We start from the raw sequence: 18,987 nt of genomic DNA, 5'->3' as shown, positions 1-18,987 counted from the left end.
GAATTAGGCAATTAGGGTTTCATGAATTAGGGATAAAGGAGAAACGGGACTGAAAGCCTTAACAGATGCCACGTTAGAATTCCATCTGCCACATCACCAAGCTCCGTTTAACGGAGAAGGGTTCTCTTCACAGTTGGGCAGATTTGTTGCGTTTTTAAAATTTTCGAGGGTATAATTGTCGTTAACAAAAATTAGGGTTATTATTGTCAGCGTTTTACAAATTCGGGAGCATAATTGGTAATTTACTCTTCACTTTTTTTTCATGGAATGGTGTGATTGCATTGAAGTCCCCAAGTACCATATAATGTTTGCCAGCATTGTTAATGATTCCTTTTAGTTCTCCAAATTGATTACACATCAGCCTTTATAACTATGTAAATGAACAACAAGTACCGTCCATGATGTATTTAGCACATTGTTTATCACTTGAATTGGATATAAAATTCTGCCTTGTTCTCCATTATAACCGAACCTCCCGTCTTCCAAGCCAAAGCCAAACTTTCCGCCAAACCTTGTGGGTGTACACAATACACTTCATTAAAAACCACCTTCTTACACTATGTGCCAACATACGAAGCGTTAGTTTGGGTTTCACATAAGAATAGCACCTTGAGGGGATCAAATTTTGTAATCTCTTGTATGTTGTAAATTGTCAAGAGTTTTTTCAAATTCCAACAATTCCATGTGATCATCTTCATAAACCCTTGGATGCCAAATTAAGGTTGGCACCTACCCCCTTCAGCAGCTGTCCTTCTTCCGTGATACATTGTTTCTTCAAAGAATTGTCTTCCACCAAATTCAAAGACCTTCTCTTCTCCCCTGAACGTGCATCTGCCTTCACTCTTTTATGCCTGGCTAGTTGCGTAAGCGAAATTCTCTTTTTAACTGTTGATTCTCCACCTGAATTCTGTCCAAAATAGAAAACTCTGCTGCTGTCCCCAACTACTCTCCCTTCCATACTATGAACATTATATGTTATTGCTAAGATATCATTATCACTCAACTCTTCCAGCACTCTTCCACCTCCTTGTACCTCCTCCTCGCCCTTTGATTTGTTATCATCAACTCTATTTGTTTTGCTGTTTTCAGATTCTCCAAAAAGAGTATTCTCCCCCTGTTGAGCCTTTCCCCCTTTTTATTGCATTGATAAACTTGCAAAGCTTTTGAGTAAACTCACTGGAGTAGGCCTTTGTGGTTTCTCCTTCATCACAACATCAATCTTTGGTCGATGTGGATTTAGATTCTCCTTTTTTTCATTCATTCTTTGGCCAACTTGCTCCGCTTTCAACCATGCTCCCCATCTTTCCTCCTTTACATCCGCATCAGCCGTATCTTACAATAAAACATAGCAGTTTCGTTGTTCATGACCGATGTATCCACAATAGTTACAGAAGCATCCGATCCTCTTATATTTAGCCGACAATTCAATCACTTTTTTATTCAGGCCAGCAATCTTTACTTCTTTCCTTAGAGGCTTTGTCACATCTAGTAAAATTTGAGCTTTGATTATTCTAGCTTCTCTCCCCCTCCACTACAAGAAAAATACCCATTCAGCCACACTTTTTAAAGCTACATTTGAAGAGCGTAGCCTATTCATAGAATAGGCTACGCTTTTCTCAGTGTCGCCTTTTTTTTAGAGAAAAGGAAACACAATTCTGGCATAATTTAAAAAGTGTAGCCTTAGATATTATAGAAATCACTTATAAAGCGTAGCCGTATGTTAATATCTATGGGTCCACTTTTTATATCAAAGAGAGCGCCTTTTTGAGGGTAGCCTATTTGTTAAGTTTTGGGTGCGCTTCAAAAGTGATGCCTAATGAGTGCTTTTCCCTCTTTTTCCCGATCGAAAGCAAACTCACAACACTTAGTGAAATTTTTGTTCCCTCCAAAGCTCATTATCCCATTTTTGAAACTCACAACACTTAGTGAATCACAGCGCCTTTATCCCCTTTCTGGAACCACACGAATCACAGTGCCTTTATTCCCTCCAAAGCTTATCACTCATCATTGTGAAGAACCTTCTCTGAAACCCTCTCTAAAATTTTGTTATCAAATGCCTTTATCCCCTTTTCTGAAACCCTCTCACCATCGCAAAGAACCACACGCAGCACTCACTATCGCCACATCGCCGCACACTCACCACTCACCACTCACTATCGCCACTGACTGTCGCTCCTCTTCGCCCTCCTGCACTGAGCTGCGCCGCTCTCAGCATCGTCATCTCGGCGCTTCTCATCGTCCTTCCCCTTTCAGTTCGATCGTCATCGCTGTAACCCTTACCTTCGCCATTCTCGGTTTCTCACCGTCGCTGGTGACCATCGCCACCCAGTAACCACTCACCGCCAGTCACCGTCGCTCTTGATCGTTGCTGTTGCTGCACTGACCATCGCTCTTCTTCGCCGTTCTTCTCATCATCGTCTTCTCTGTGCTCATTACTGCCTCAATCGTATCCACACTAAAAGTTTTGTCTGACAGTATTTTTCTTATTAAACTTTTTGAGTCCTGCCATATGCAAACTTTTCTCTACCACCTCTTCTCTAAGAAAAATAACATCGCTGTCATTCTTCTCATCTTTTTCATGAAAATTCCTTTCACGTCCATCACTTGTATTTGAGTTTTATATTAAATTCATTTGTATAGCATTTATTATTATTAATAATTGTGTGATTTTAATTACTACAAATAATTTTCTGGTATTTTCTTATAAACTGAAACGCGATATCGACCTAAAGGCTCAATATTAAATAGTAAATAAGGAGAACAGGTTAGTAACTCCTTACTCTTGGTACGATCATGACGTGCTGAGAGTTAGGGTGTTACATTATGGTATCAGAGCAGTTCGTTCCCGTTAGAGCCTTGGGAATGGACTGACTATGCTTTACTGCATACTCTGAGTGTTTGTCATGCAGAAGGACTTGTCCGACTGACAAGAGTTTGAGTTTCAAATGCATGATTGTCTATTGATTAATTCTATTAGTCAATTGTTGCATCTCTCATGGTATTAGGTCTGACCAACTTAATACTAATGATTTATGTATATGGAAACACTAATGGATTATCATAGACGAGATAGAAGTAATAGGTAACGTGAATCATGGGGTTTGAGAACGTTAGAAGTAAAGTTTTAGGAAAACGTAACTCCTTACTCTTGGTACGATCATGACGTGCTGAGAGTTAGGGTGTTACATGAATGAACATGTGTGAATTGTGAATGAAGTTCGAGACACTAGGGTTAAGTTAGGTTTACATCAATATTTTCCGACGGAAAATTTTAAATTACAGACGGAAAATCCGTCTGTAATAATTTAATAAAACGCACCGTTTTTGTCTATTTAATTACAGACGGATTTTTCATCTGTAACTATTTTTTACGAAAAAAATAATTTTTCCGACAGAATTATCGACGGATTTTCTTTTCCGTCTGTAATTTATGCTAATTCATTTTTTTTGTTTTTCGACGAAAAAATTCTTTTGAAATTCCGTCTGTATTTTCGTGGGATAAAATTCGTCGGAAATATCCGTCTGTAATAACTAGTTTTCTAGTAGTGGTTTGTTCTGTAGTGTTAGATAAAGACGCTTAAAACGCCTTTTTTTTAAAGATAGTTTTTAGTAATTAAAATTTAATACATATAACGATTAAATCGTATTATTTTTTGTCAAAAATAGATAAGATAAATTGATTTGGCCCAAAAATCAATAAATTATACATTGAACCAGTCTAAATTAATATTTTTTATAAAAATAACTATAATATCCCTATTATAAAAAATGATTAAAATACTATTATTATTATTATTGAGAACTCTAAATCATAACCCTTCTCTTTTCTATGTGTCGTCATACAATTAGGATTTAGGATTATCAAAATATATATATAATAGGAGTATTTTAGTCATTTTCTATAATAGAGTTGTTACAATTATTTTCTATAAAAAAAATATTAATTTAAATTCAATATTTTATTTATCGATTTTTTAGCCAAATTAATTTATTTGATCTAATTTTAATAAAAAAATACAATTAAATTAATTATATTTATTAAATTTTAATTATTAAAAAATACTAATTTATAAAAAAAAAAATATTTTAAATGTCTATCGTGAATTAGGATCAAACCGTGTGGGTGTGTGTTTACATTGCAATTGCCTATGAATCGATGCTTAGCGATTAGCGCGATATTTCAACCGCACAACCAGTATTATTGTGCCGTGCAATTTAGGTCACAAAATTTAGGGGTGAAAATAACTCATTCACACACACTAATAAGTAATAAGTAATAAGTAATGAATGGAAAACTAGTAAAGCAAGTTAACTATTAAACCAACCAAATGTGATCACGATTTTTTTTTTCCCTTCGTTCCTTTCTTATGTCATGCATGTGTATGAAATGGCAGACACGTGTATATATATATATACGGATCATACTATTTTTACTGTCCGAAATTTTATTCGCTATTATGCACGGTCACGCATCACATTACGATCCCATTTGTCATTTATTTGGTACATTTTATAAGGGAGAATTTTTTGTTAAGAGCGGAATGGGATGAAGTGAAGATATTTATTAAATTTATAAAAATTTATATAGATTGTATATGATAAATTTTTTAGTGAATTTTTTATTAAAATAATAATTTTATTCTTTACCATCACATCATTCTTTATAAAGTGCGATAATATTAACTACTATTGTGAAATCAGATTTTGTCATATGTTTATATTAAATAATTTAATAATATTTGAGAAATAATAAAAAAATCAATGCAAATAACTTAAAGTTGTCTTACTTAATATTTATTAATTATTGTTAGAATAATTATGTAATTTTAGGTATAATAAATATATATATATATATATATATATATATATATATATATATAAAATTATGAATGTTATGTTATATAAAAAAATTTGTTTTTCTAGTATTACTGTAAATAATTTATCCTAAAATTAAAATTAATATTGTGTATATAAGTTTTTTTTTAGTTTGTTTTATATTGATTTTTTTTTTTTGGTGCATGTAAGTGACAAATATATCAAACTTAAAACTTTTTATTATAGAAGTCTATTATATTTATTACAAGTCTTGCATTTCTCAAGTAGGATAAGATTTTTAAAGAGTTTATAAGTGTAATGCATTTTTAACTTTATGAGTTAGTTTTTGAGATTTTTACTAAATTTCAATTCTAATAGGATATTAGAACCTATTTGATTTAATTTTGCTAGATCACTTACTTATAAATATTCAAGTTTTTGATGATCATTCAGGGCATTTACAAGTTTTAACTTTCTCAAAAATAAAATCTCTACAAGATTTATAAGTGTTCAATAATCTCTCATCACATGAGTTAATTTTTGAATTTGAATTAATCTTACTCAATCTCAATTCTAATAATACCATATAATAAAATTATTGATCGCAAAAATTTAAACCAATAGATAGAAAAGTGGATGAATTTATATCTAATATTTTTTATTATATATTTGTATCCAACCATTATGGCGTTGACATGACTAATAATAAATATATTTATTAATAACACTTTTAAAAAAAATATCAAAAGTTAAAAAAAATACAGTTGATTAGGTGTCGAATGAAAACACTACTTTGCTAATTTGGTTAATTAACTTTACAAAGTGTTGTTCTTCCTCTTGTCTCATATCATTGCTACTATTGCTAACTGTATATAGGTGCATGCATGCAAGATAATAATAATTGCTATTGGTTTTATTTTATGGGTCCGGATGCTAAATAATGATCATTGATGTTTATGGTAATGCTTTAAGAGATTTTTCCTTGATAAGTTGTTTCTCATTGGCTGGCCACATCAAATAAGCTTTCAGAGTTTTAGTTGTTCCTCCACCAATGATCTCATTCGTTTTCTGGTGAAACATTTTCTTAAACTTTTGAATTTTAACTTAAATGTATTAGCTATCACTAGCAATCCTGTAATATGTAAATGGAAAATGCTAAATATATATTAAAAATAAATTAAAAATTAAATGCATTTATATATAAATATATAATGATTAATTTGATATTTTTTTTGTATATATAATATTTTTTATTGTAAAATTATAAGATATTATTATGTGACTCCACACAATTTGTATGGAGTAATTTTTCTTAAGAAAATGTCTCCGCCAATTAGACACAAACTCTTTTACTATGAGTGGCTTAAAACCTCTGAATTAAAATGCAGTTTGTCAAAGTAACAGTCAAATTTCCATAACTAATTTAATACCAATAACTTGGCAATGGCAAATTTCACAAAAAAATATAAAAAAAAACTTTTAACTGTACTGATACATTTGTATTTTAGTAATTTCTAACCGTTGATTTTAACTATAAAAAATAGGTCTTTGCTATGGTACGATGATAAATTCATACGTACCGATACGTTTAAAATATGGATAAATAATAATAAACCATGTGGAATTTATTTTCCACATCAACATTTAATTTTTGTTTTTTTAAATATATATTATATCACCATTTTTACTAATATATTCATTTAATTAAATAAAAATAAAAAAATATTTTTTATTTAATTTTATAAAAAATCTTAAACATTCTTTTTTTATTTAATTAGATATCCTTTTAAATTAACGAAATTTTAGAATTCAATTAATCCTAATCTTACAGTTTCAAATAATTTAAACAACAAAATAAAAACATATTAAAAAAAAATCAAAATTTCTTCATCTTCTTCAATTTCTCTAATCATTCGTGCCCCCTCTAAACAAAATATATCAAAGAAACAAAAAATCGATCGTTTTTCATCTTTTCTAATTACCCCTCTAAAACAAAGCAGTAAAAGTTTCAAACCAAAACCCTAAGATCTTTGCTGTATACTCGTATATTTGAAAGTTTTCCAAAAATATAACACCATCCAATATTGGAAGCCAGCTAAATGTACTGTGGGCATAAGGGGATGCTAAAACAAATCAGAGGCTCAAAACTCAAATGTGACATGAAGATCTTGTAAATTAACCAATACGATTCTCAGTATGCGGCGCATAAATTAACCAGTATATAAATTAAAATGCAACAAATCTTTTGAGTGAAAATACATACACGAAAAAAGTGCAAGTGTGTTCTTAATCTGTAAATAAATTGTGACGTAACTATATGCTACACAAAATTCTTAATATGTGGCACACAAGGAAAATTCCAACCTTTGAAGACTGGATTTGAGATTTTGAGTTGACATGTTCAGAACGTTCAGTTAGATTCATCAAATTTTTTATACATATATAAAAATTATTAATTCCATTTGTATAAGTATTATCCAAGATAGATAAATGATTAAAGATGGCCACGAAAAATATGTTCAAATAACATTATTGATGTTGACGCAATGATACTTGCTCTGTTGAATATCTATAAAGGTTAAGAAAGGAATAGGGTTCATCTTGCTGTTCTAATCCTTCTGTGCAAGATATTCTTTTTCATTTTCCCTACTTGCAAAAAAATAAAAGAAAAAAATTTCTCTGTACCATATATATGTTATAAGATATTAATATATAATATTAAGAGACATATCTTTTGTAACACTAAAAATTATATTTCTTCGCCTAAAGTGATTTCATTTAAAATTTATTTTGACAGACATAAGATTAAAATTACTTATGTGACATTGTGGGATTGTATATACGGATAAAAGTAATATACATTAAAACTGCGTCAAAATTAAATTCTTTTAAAAAATTCACTTGCTAATTTTTACATACTAAAAATATTGTTCTTTATTATTAGTTAAATTTTGTTCAAACACTTAATTATGTTTATTTTAGGGTAAAATACTAAATTAATCCCTTACGTTTGGGCGTAATTCTGTTTTGGTCCTTAAGGTTTAAAGTGTCCTATTTGAATCCAAAAAAGTTTCATTTAGCTTCAATTTAGTCCCACTGTAAGGTTAAAGATAAATAATTAACAAAATGTCCTACATGACAGCAGTATAAGAACAAGGTTGATAATTTGGAGAATAAGTACAAGCTCCAGAACCACAAAATCAACCGTGGATGCATCAATACATGTTTTTAACAATTTTTTTAGTTTTATAGAAAATATTTTATTTTAATTATAAGAAAAATGATAAAAAAATGTATTGATGCATCCACGGTTAAATTTGTGCCTCTGGAGCTCGTACTTATTCTCTAGATTATCGACCTTGTTCTTATATTGCTGTCATGTAGGACATTTCGTTAATTATTTATCTTTGACCTCTGGTGGGACTAAATTGAAGTTAAATAAAACTTTTTTGGATTCAAATAGAACATTTTAAACCTTAAGGACCAAAACAGAATTACGCTTAAACATAAGGGACCAATTTAATATTTTACCCTTTATTTTAAAAGTCTTTTTTATTTTTGAAGTGCATCTTCATCGCGATCTTGTCGGAAACAACGTTAACATTGAACAACTATATGTTTTTCGTATCCCATCCTCCTCTTAATTAAATTGCTGATTTTTTTTTCACTAAACCCCTTTTCAAACAACCTTTGAACAATTTCATAACAAACTCAGGATCTGATACACTAGCCGTTAGAATTCTGTTTAGAGCGTGTCATGACTTAGTCAATCTTAGCACATCACGGTATGACACTACTTGCTAATGTTGTAAGTATAAGGTGTATGAAATTAGTCGCACATTAAAAAAAAATAAGAAAGAGTAATGAGTTTATAAGATTAAAGACCCATTAACTTATTACCTTAAAATTTTGAGTTAAATATGGTATACAATATAAGGATAATACTTCTTTGTTTTCTCTCTTCAAACTCTCATTCTCTTATTAATCTCATACTTTTTAGTTTTTATGTTTTTATATTTTAGTCTTACTGTTAAATTTTTGGCACAAACTGAGAAAGTATTTTGTAGAACATGGTTAATAGACTTGTTAAGTGAGAGTGAAAACTGAATAGACTAGAGACTTAGGGTAGTTTGGGGAATTTCAACTAAAAACTAATTGTGTGGAAGTATCGATAGCCTCGCCCAAATTTAATTTTCACGTGTCGATACATTTTTTATCCATGCAATGCAACCCATCCCATCTCATCCAGTAGAAAAATTTTCTTTTTGGTTGTGAAATAAGATTTTGCCATTGTTAGTAATAATTATTTTCTTTTGGAAAAGTCTAAGCGGTCAGCAACTTTGTTAAATTCTGGCTAGCATATAACCAACAAAGAAAAGTGAACCATTGAATGAAATCTCACACCAATCTCACACCATTAAAATTATTATTGATAGCTATTTGATGGCTATAAATCACAAAAGTTACTGCCCCGGTGCCCCCCTAGCATTCCTCATTGTCTTTTTTGTAGTCTGGTTGCTGTTGTTTGTTAGTGGTTGTATGTTGAAATCTTAAGGTTTTTGGTCAACTGAGAGTTTTATCAAGTCCTAGCCCATTGGGCTTTAACTACATAATTGGGTACTAAAATACGTAATTTTATCTTTTTGATACCATCTTTTAGTTGAACCTAAAAACGGTCACATTTTACTATTTCAGGATAGTTTGTTTTATTATTTTTTTTATTTATTTTTGTCATAATATCACTTCTTTTTTAATACTAAAAAGACTAGGTTATATAATGTATTACAAAGATTTGGTTAACCAACTCATTTCTTAAACAGAATTCTAGATGGGAACATCTTTTTTCTTTTTTACTTTATTTTTGAATTAATATTAATCAACTTTTTAAAAGTTCAAATTGATAGAAAGAGATACGTGAATGGTTATATATCTAATGTATTCTATTACATAAAGTCTCTTTTTTTGTATTAGTGTAAATTCTCTTGCATAGACTTTCTTACTCTTTTTAATTGTCTTAGGGTTAAATTCTTTCTTTTGGTGTTAAATAAAAAATTAAAAATCGAATTATAAACTTTTCAATCATAACTACTTCTAAAAATTTAAACCACTAGAAGACACACACATATATATACCACTATCATTGTCGTTCTTAAACTAACGAAGAGAAATGCTTTTGTAAAAAACTCTCCAAAAATGTCTATTTCCAACTTCATCCACTAATGAAGAGAATTAGTACACCATTATTCAATTTTTTCCTTTTAAATTCAATAGATTCATCGGCATTGCATTCAATACAAAAAATACAACCAACCATTAACAAAAATATATAGACCATCAAAGCATGCATGACCTAAAATTACAACAAAAAAGACTATTTTTTAAAGTAAAATTAATACAAAGTAAATGTTAGAATTTTTAAGTTTTTTGTAATTATTAGAGATAGAAAATATATTTTACCTTTAAATTAATTTACCCTGTTTGATTTTTGACATTTATGTTAACAATTATAATTATTTAATCTTATCATACGATAGGGAAAAAAGAATAATGATTTTGTTAATTTTCTGTAAAAATTGTTAACATAATATTATGAGTATTTGGAAAAATGAACACAACAATATAAACAAGGCGTTTCGAAGTTCAGACCTTTTCTTTTATTAATGTTCTTGTTTTTTTTTTTTTTTTTTTGGCATTCAATGTTCTTGGTTAAGAACCCACTGCTGGAGAAGGACTAATGATTGTCCATTTATTAGGGCCCAAATATATTTTGTACGGTAAAGATTTAGGGTTAAAATGCTGGTCGGCTATGGTCGAGGCATGTGTGTGAGTTGCTCTTAAAATGCCAGGTAGGATTCAATACCAACGATAATTGGGTTATAATGAAATTAGTGTGTGTGAACCAAAAAAAAAAAGTTAACAATGAGAATGAGTTTTTTTATGAGATAAAAAAAAATATGTAAGAAATATATAAATAGTAACAGATTATACTAGACAAAATAATCGAAGAAAAAAATTGAAAGGATATATATTCCCTAATAATAGATGGTTTTGACTAAAAAAAAAAGCCTTTTAGATTAGTGTGTTAGTGGGTGAATGTGTGTATGAAAAAAAAAAAGTTTCATTATGTATGTTCGTGCATCATTGTAAATACTAAATGGTGACAACTTCTATATATATGAATGTTTATGTTACAATTGAGAATAGGTAGAATTTAATTAACGGTTCCGCGCTACGTTACCAACAGCATATCTGCCAACTTCTGTCAACTCTTATTTATAATTGTGTTTCATGGAAGTGTGTTCGTGGATGTGTCTAATAAAAATGTCTTTTTTATAGCTATGTTTAATAGAAGTGTCTTTATAGATATATTTTTTGGATGTGTCTCTTTATATATGTATTTAAAATATATTAATTATTAGACACATCCACGAACACACTTCTATGAAACACAATTATAAATAAGAGTTGGTAGAAGTTGGTAGATAATATATTGGTAACCTATATTTTTTCTTTAATTAAATATATCGGAATATTTAATAGTTTTATATGGTTTTTGACGCGAAATACTAGGCTACTAGGTTTTATAAAAGTCTACTAGATTTTGTAACAAACAACATGTGCTTCTTAACGTTCAAAAAATTAATCTAAATATAAAATAAAATAATATTATGAATAGGAGAGGGTAGGGGATCAATGTTTATTTTGAAAATTCAAGCACGTCAAACTCAACCATTCGTGTATTGAAAATTGTGAGTCCCATTTAATGCTTCAATAATGATTAGGTAAAAATGTCATTTTTTTAAAGACATTTATATATGGCATGATATTATTGGATATTTTTATTAAATTAGTTAATAATTTATTTTTTAATAATTAGAATAAAATTGATTTATTATAATAATAATAATAAATTTAATTATTCACATTATAATTATTAGATCTGATTTGATTCAATTGATTTATACATTTTAAATTAAATTATGTTTAAATTTTTTAATAAAAAAAATAAATATATTCTTAATTTTTACTTTAAAGAAAATTATGATCCAATAGATTTTATAAATTGATTGGTTCAATGAAATCTAATAACAATTGAGTTTACTGTTATTAGCATAAAAAAATCAGTTTTATTATAATTTATTAAGAAATTTAAAAAATAACCAATTCATTAATATGTCTAATAATAATGCTACATAAATGTCTTTAAAAAAACGTTTTACGCGTCTTTATGAAAGTATTTTTCTAATTATTATTAGATGGAATTCATTTTAGCATTACTTGTGAGATATATATAAAAAATAAAAAATGAAACATGGTGTATTTTCACTAACAAAAGCCATACATGATAAAAAAATGAGACATAAAGTTTGAGAATGAAAACATAACATTAACTAAATTCACTGGAATTCTTGTGCTTGCCATCAACAAATGAGGCTTCGTTTTACTGGAGGAAAACAAAAAGACTAGAGAAAAGAGAAGAACCCCTGATAATGGAGTCATGACTATTAGTAACTTAAATTATTGAAGGAAAAGGAAACTAATAAACGAAGGCACGTGCTCAACGTAACCTACATTCTTCAAAACTAATCTTGATATCCTTAATAATAACCTGATCTCCGTACTGTGGAACAAGAGTGACGATAATGGTGTCGTCATCATCAGCATCCAACTGCTCCAACAGATCCGTTATGCCAACGGTGAATGTGGTCTCGGTGGCGCCGCCGTCCTGACCAGCATGAGACACATTCACGAAGCTTCCAGCAAACTCCCTGTACTTAGGGTTGGCCCACTTGTAATCCTCTTCTTCATTGATCAACACATCGAACTTCAAATGCTTCGTCCTATCGAACTGAAGCGTGAACACCAGAGACTCCTCCTTCTCGTCCTTCTCCAGCTGGCTCCTATTTGTCTGCGGCCTCTTCACAACGGTGCTCACTATCTTATCCTTCAACGTGAACGGCAAATCCAGCTTCTTCACTTTCCGTCCGTGCCTCTGCGCCTTAGTCCTACGTGGCGTGGGCTTGTATTTCAGCCATGGAAGATCCAGCTGTTTGTAATCGTAGCCTAGCTTCTTGGTGTCGAAGGCGTCACTGTTCTTGACGGTGACAAGGTTGAGGTTCTCGTCATAGAAGACGTAGCTGGCGTTCTGGTAGTCAGGGTCGGTGATGTCCTCTCTTCCGAAGGATTTCCAGACGCTCCACATTCTGTCGATGTTGGCGTGGTGACAGTAGAAGATGGGGTCTCTGGCAGCAGAATAGAGAGCTCCCATGTCCTCAATGTTAGGCTGAGTTTTATCACCGGTCCAACTATGAACCGTGTTGTGAGGAACCAACTCTATGGATCCAGATCCATTTCCTGAACCGCTTAAAGGCTTGTCTCCTGCCCGGTAAGGCTTCCCATAGAAGCATAATGGCCTCTTCACTTCGTACACTTGTCTGTACATTGTTGCCAGGTTGGCTTCCACGTCACCACTCCCATCAACACCCGTGCTCCTACCATTCCAGTTCAAGTCTACGAGCGTTGGTGGTAGATGGTTCTGGTTCCTCAGAGCATTGTAGAGTGGGGATCTCCTGTCTGTGAATATTGCAGGCATCTCCATGCCTTCAGGGGCATCCCAGTTCCAGAAGGGCAATGCAAAAGTGGGATCATTGATCAACTTCCCCAAGATTCTCTCATAGAAGTAAAGGTACCAGCGATGGAAAGGCAAAAAGATCCAAGAAAAGTGGACCTGCATTTCAACGCCTTTGTGACCCACTTGGGTATAAGAGTTGTGGCAATAAGCACAGTGGATCCTAGACTGTTGAGTCCAACTGTGAGGGTGATCGTCTGGAAGAGATTTCATGATGGTAATGGCTTTCGTGTACTTGTCTAAGTCAGCATAATCATGAGCAGGTGTTCTAATCCTTAGGCTTGTGTACTTTGGGATAACATACTCAATGGGTTCTTTGTTTTCGTAGTTTGGAGGGCAACACGCGATGGGCTTTGCGCCTGGGGGAAGGCTTGGCTTGTTGCAAGCGTGTACGTCGGTGGCCACCGCATCCGCCAAGGCCAAAGGGTTGTAGGAGAAAGTGGCGGCCGCCGCCCCCAGTCCTCCCAGGCCAACCAGAACATCCCTCCTGTTGTTTTGTGGTTCTCCTTCAGGGTTGCTAGCATTGCATGACACCTTTGCAATTCGGTGGCTGGCTTTGGAGGGTTTTCTGGAGGAGGATGGAAGCAAGGATGGCGAGGATGCAGAGACCTTGGTTGTGGCCAAGAAAGAGAGAGGGGAGAGAGTAGCCATGGTTGTTGAGATTTTCTAATAGCTTAATTTGCTTTTGGGCTTCGGCGCAGGAACATGTAGAATATTGGTCTTCTTATATAGATACATGCTCATGCATAGTGACATCGTGCATGAATATATATATATATAAAAAAAATATTATTTATTCACTAAAATCAGCTACCAATATATTTGTGTATAAAAATATGTATAATTTAATTTATTTTTAATGTATATTTATATTTTAACATACATTTTATACTGGTGATTAATTTTAATGGCTGATTTTAATACACACATAGCATAACTTATATATATAAGGGTTATTTTATTAGAATTATGCTTAGTGACGAATCAAAAAATTTTATTAGTAGGGACAAAATATGTATAACATGATAATAATTTTATAATGATATTTTATTATTATAAAATATAATTAATCTTCTAGTTATTTAACTAATAAATTAAAATACTTATATGCCAATGAGTATAGCTCAAATGGCATAGACTCTCCATACTCAATTAAGAGGTTGCGGGTTTGAGTCTCCTATCTTTGATAAAAAAAAAATTAAAACACTTATATAATAATTTAAATAATAACATATAAGTTAGAATTTTATTCTTTTAAATTTGATATTTAAAAAAAAATGATAATTCTTTTATTATTAATACAATTAAATATTTTATTTTTTATATATATTAATAAATAATCATTTAAAAATTCATGTCTTATAAGATTACGAAATTGACTCTTTATAATATTTATAATTATTTTTTTTAATTAATATCGTTATTACTAAAAAAACTCTAACTAACTTTAAAAGAAGAAACATCAATAGATATTTGTATATTTAGATGTTACTTTTTATTTTAACTGTTATTTATTGTTAGTTAATAATTGTATATTTCAAAATTTAAATTATTAATGGATCTTATTATTCAATAATATTTAACCATATAATAAAAATATATAATAATATAATTATAAAATAAAATACAAAATAATTGAATGAATTAAAAAGTTAAAAAATAAAAATAAATCTTTAATTATTGAATCAAAAGAAATTAAATAATGAAGTTAAGGACTCTTATTAGAAGCCAAGAATAAAAAAAAAACAATAAGAGAAGAGAATTAGAATGTTAGAGAGCATACAAAATTTATTTTTAGTACTTAAATTTAAATAACTGATTTAATTTTTAATTATTTTTTATTATTATTATTTAATTATTTTTATAATCAATATAGTATTATTATAAAATAGTGAAATTTTTTTCTATATATTATAAAAATGGAAATAGATTAAAAAAATTATAGTGGAGTCAAATTTATTTATTGAATGGGGCAAATAAATTTTTATTCCATATATTATATATAACTTAACAAAATTTTAGCCCCACATTTCCTAAGGTAGATCCGTCCCTGATTATGCTAGTGTCAGGGCGACAATTATAGTGTTTTAAAAATACGGTTTTGTTAGATAGATAATGACTTTTGTAAATAATATAAATAATATGTTTTAAAATTGATCTAATAAAGTGAAAAAAAAATACTCCATCCTCAAATTATCTCCTAAATCCTAACATTAGTATAACTATCCACACACCTAATGAATTGAACATCCAACTATTGTTAACTGTGTAGGAGTAAATAGAATCAAAAGAAATAACCATCTAATTAAAAATAATCAACATAATTATCTATATATATACATATCGAATAATTGAACATCTGACATATCTATTGTTCACATTATTTAATATTTTTATTATCTCTCTATACTTTTCTTTAAAAATATTATTAAAATTAAAGTAATATTATTTTATTATTAAACAACATATTCTAAAAAGTGTTGTTTAATTTAATAATATTTATATAATCAACGTAATTGCTATAACATACTCGTAATCCACCTATATATATTATCATAGAGTTAGAGAAAATTAAACTTTTAAAAAAATGTTAAGAAGCTGATATTTTTAGTGTAATAATAAAGAAAAAGTTAGATACTAGTTAGTATTATTTCAGATCTAAGGTAAAAGTTAAAAAATATTCTTAATTACTTAAAGATTTTCGAATATCTTTATGTAAACATATAATAATTAAGATGTTGTACATATTATGTTAAGAAAAAGTTTTAATAACAAATATTGCAATCAATGTCTAACATAAAAAAATATCTAAAATTTTTTAAAATAAAAACATTTAAATTTTAATTAAAAGAAACATTCAAAATTCAAATATAATAAAAAAAATCAATAAATTTCATAATAAATTTGTTTAATAACATGTTATAATATTAACTGAAATTAAATTAATTTATATAACATTAATTCTTTAGTATTATTCTTATATTAAATAATTTAATTACGTATATTAAATTATCTATATCAAAAATTTTAAAATGAAAAATTAATAAAATAAAAAAATCTAATTACCATTAAATTAAAATAATAAAACTCATAAATAATTAAAATTCAAAATTCAAAATTAATTAACACTTTCACTTTATATTTTACTAAATTTTTTGCTTAGAAAATTTAAATTCAGACTATCTAATACATTTTACCTATTATCTTTATATGAGTTAATAATTAAAATCGTCCCTTCATTTTTATCCCTAAAAGATAAATTTAATCAAAATCGTCCTCAAAAGATTTAAAATTAATCACGTCAGTCCTTCCGTCTATTTTATTACTAACAACATTAATTTTGTGGATGTGGCACGTTAATTTTTTTTTTATCTTTTTGGTCATGGGCTATTAAGCCCAAGAAACAGAAACTGAACCCTAACTACCCAGAACCCCGACCCATCCGTGAGACATATGCTCCTCTATCCGTGACTCCTGACGTCATCTGTTGCTGTCCCTGTTGCTGGTTCTGTTGACGCCGCTCAATCCTTGCTCCTCGGCGACTCTCGATGTCGCGTCGGATCACTACCCTGAGTTCAAGGGGCGGGTTAATCATCCAGGATTGCTCTAGCGCTCCACCGAGTTCCATGGGCATCTTTTGTGCGCCAATCTATTTTCCTCCCTTAGCGTTCAAGTGAACCCAAACATGTTATCCTCCCCCTGCCAACTGTAGGATGTCCAACAATATTGGATCAATGTCTCCAACCTTGCTCTTCGATTTCAAATTCTACACTAGAGGTAAGCTATTTGACTCAATAAGCACTTTCTGTAACCCCAAATTATTTGCAAGTATCATGGCATTTCTAATTGTTTCTGCCTCAGCTGCTAGGCTAGAGATTGTTCCAATTTTGGATGCTAATCCAACCTGAACACTGAGAGAGAGAGAGAGAGAGAGAGAGAGAGAGAGAGAGAGAGAGAGAGAGAGAGAGAGAGAGAGAGAGAGAGAGAGAGAGAGAGAGAGAGAGAGAGAGAGAGAGAGAGAGAGGTTTGGATTGGGGTATGGAAATAGATACTGATGGGAGCTGATGTGAAGGCGCCGATGTAAGTGACGGCGGAAAAAACAACATCGACGAGGAGCCAGCAACTGTTGGAACTGGCATGGAGGCTAAGACGCGTAGAGGAAAAGGAGAGTCTATGATCTCCGGGTCGGGTCATTGGGTTGGGACTCCAATTTTCTAATGGTTTGAACCTTGACAGAAAAAAAACTCACGTGTCACGTCAACAAAATTAATGTTGTTAGTGACAGAATAGATGGAGGGACTAACGTGATTAATTTTAAATCTTTCGATGACTATTTTTATTAAATTTATCTTTTGGGGACGAAAATGGAGATCGGGGTATCTTTTAGGGACGATTTTGACTATTAACTCATCTTTATATAAATATATATTTCTTTAATTTTGTTACACATCTAAATATTTTTGACAACTAAATTTAATTAAGTTGGTAAAAATTCAATAAAAATTAATTTTATTAGCGAGAGTGTGAATACACGCTCTAACTATTTCTACTAACATGAATTTATGCGTTCCTCCTCCTCCTTCTTTTTCACTTGTTTCCTCTTCATCCTCGTTCTTTTATTGTTGTTGTTATTGCTGCATTTTTCATTTTTTTTCCTCCTCTTCTTTCTATTAATTTTGTAACATTATATGTTTCTTTTTTTCTTCTTTATTTGATATTCTTGTTTTTATTCTTATTAAGAGGATAAAACAAGAAGAATTATGAGAAAGTAAAACAAGAAAAGAAGAATATGATGATGATGATGATGAGTTATGCAAAATGTATTAGAAATAGCACTAATTTTTTTTAATTGTGACACAGAAATTTTTTATTTTTGACATCGAAATTTTTTAATCGTGATACAAATTTTTATTAAGAGAGTGAAACAAGAATTATGAAAATATAAAACAAGAAGAAGACGATGAAAAAGAAAAAGAATGAGAAGATGATGATGACAGGGAAGAAGTGGAGGAGGAAGGAAAGTTTTGAATTATGTAAAAAAATAACATCAAAATTTTTTTATTTTGACACCAAAATTTTGTTACAAAAATACAAAAATATCTTATTTAATGCTGTATTGTTTTTGCTTTCTTTTTTGATGGTTTCAGTGGCTAAGAGAAGGGGGGGTTGAATCTTAGCCCCCTTTTTATGTTGCTAACACTTGCTGAACTCAGAGGAGACTTTTCTGTTTTTGCTCGTCACTGGACACGAGCAACTTTGTTTTGTCTCGTCCCTAGCCACGAGACTTTTCTGTTTGTCTCGTCACTTGGCACGAGATAATATTAGTTTTTGCTCCTGTGCAGTAGAAATAGAAATGTAGGAGAGAAGAGTAGAAGATTACACCCAGATATATCCTGGTTCAGCTGCTAAGTGCAGTGCAGCCTACATCCAGTCTCCATCACAAACATGATGGAATTTCACTATAATCAATCTGATTACAACTTGTAAAGTGCTAACCCAACTTACAAGGGGATTCCCACAGAATCATGAAACACAACATAGAT

General features: G+C 30.4%; 1 protein-coding gene across 1 annotated transcript; it reads right to left on the bottom strand.

The window, feature by feature from the left end:
* Positions 1-12,181: 12,181 nt before the first annotated feature.
* LOC112734026 (polyphenol oxidase, chloroplastic) lies at positions 12,182-14,175 on the bottom strand. The gene has a single exon (XM_025783201.3). It carries the CDS (start codon positions 14,093-14,095, stop codon positions 12,374-12,376), a length of 1,722 nt encoding a protein of 573 aa, XP_025638986.1. The 5' UTR covers positions 14,096-14,175; the 3' UTR covers positions 12,182-12,373.
* Between the last annotated feature and the right edge of the window lie 4,812 nt (positions 14,176-18,987).

Source organism: Arachis hypogaea, chromosome 3 (genome assembly GCF_003086295.3).
Source record: "Arachis hypogaea cultivar Tifrunner chromosome 3, arahy.Tifrunner.gnm2.J5K5, whole genome shotgun sequence".
Classification (NCBI taxonomy): Eukaryota; Viridiplantae; Streptophyta; class Magnoliopsida; order Fabales; family Fabaceae; genus Arachis; species Arachis hypogaea.
Note: the sequence above shows the minus strand (reverse complement) of the source record. Positions and strands in the feature narration are given on the sequence as shown.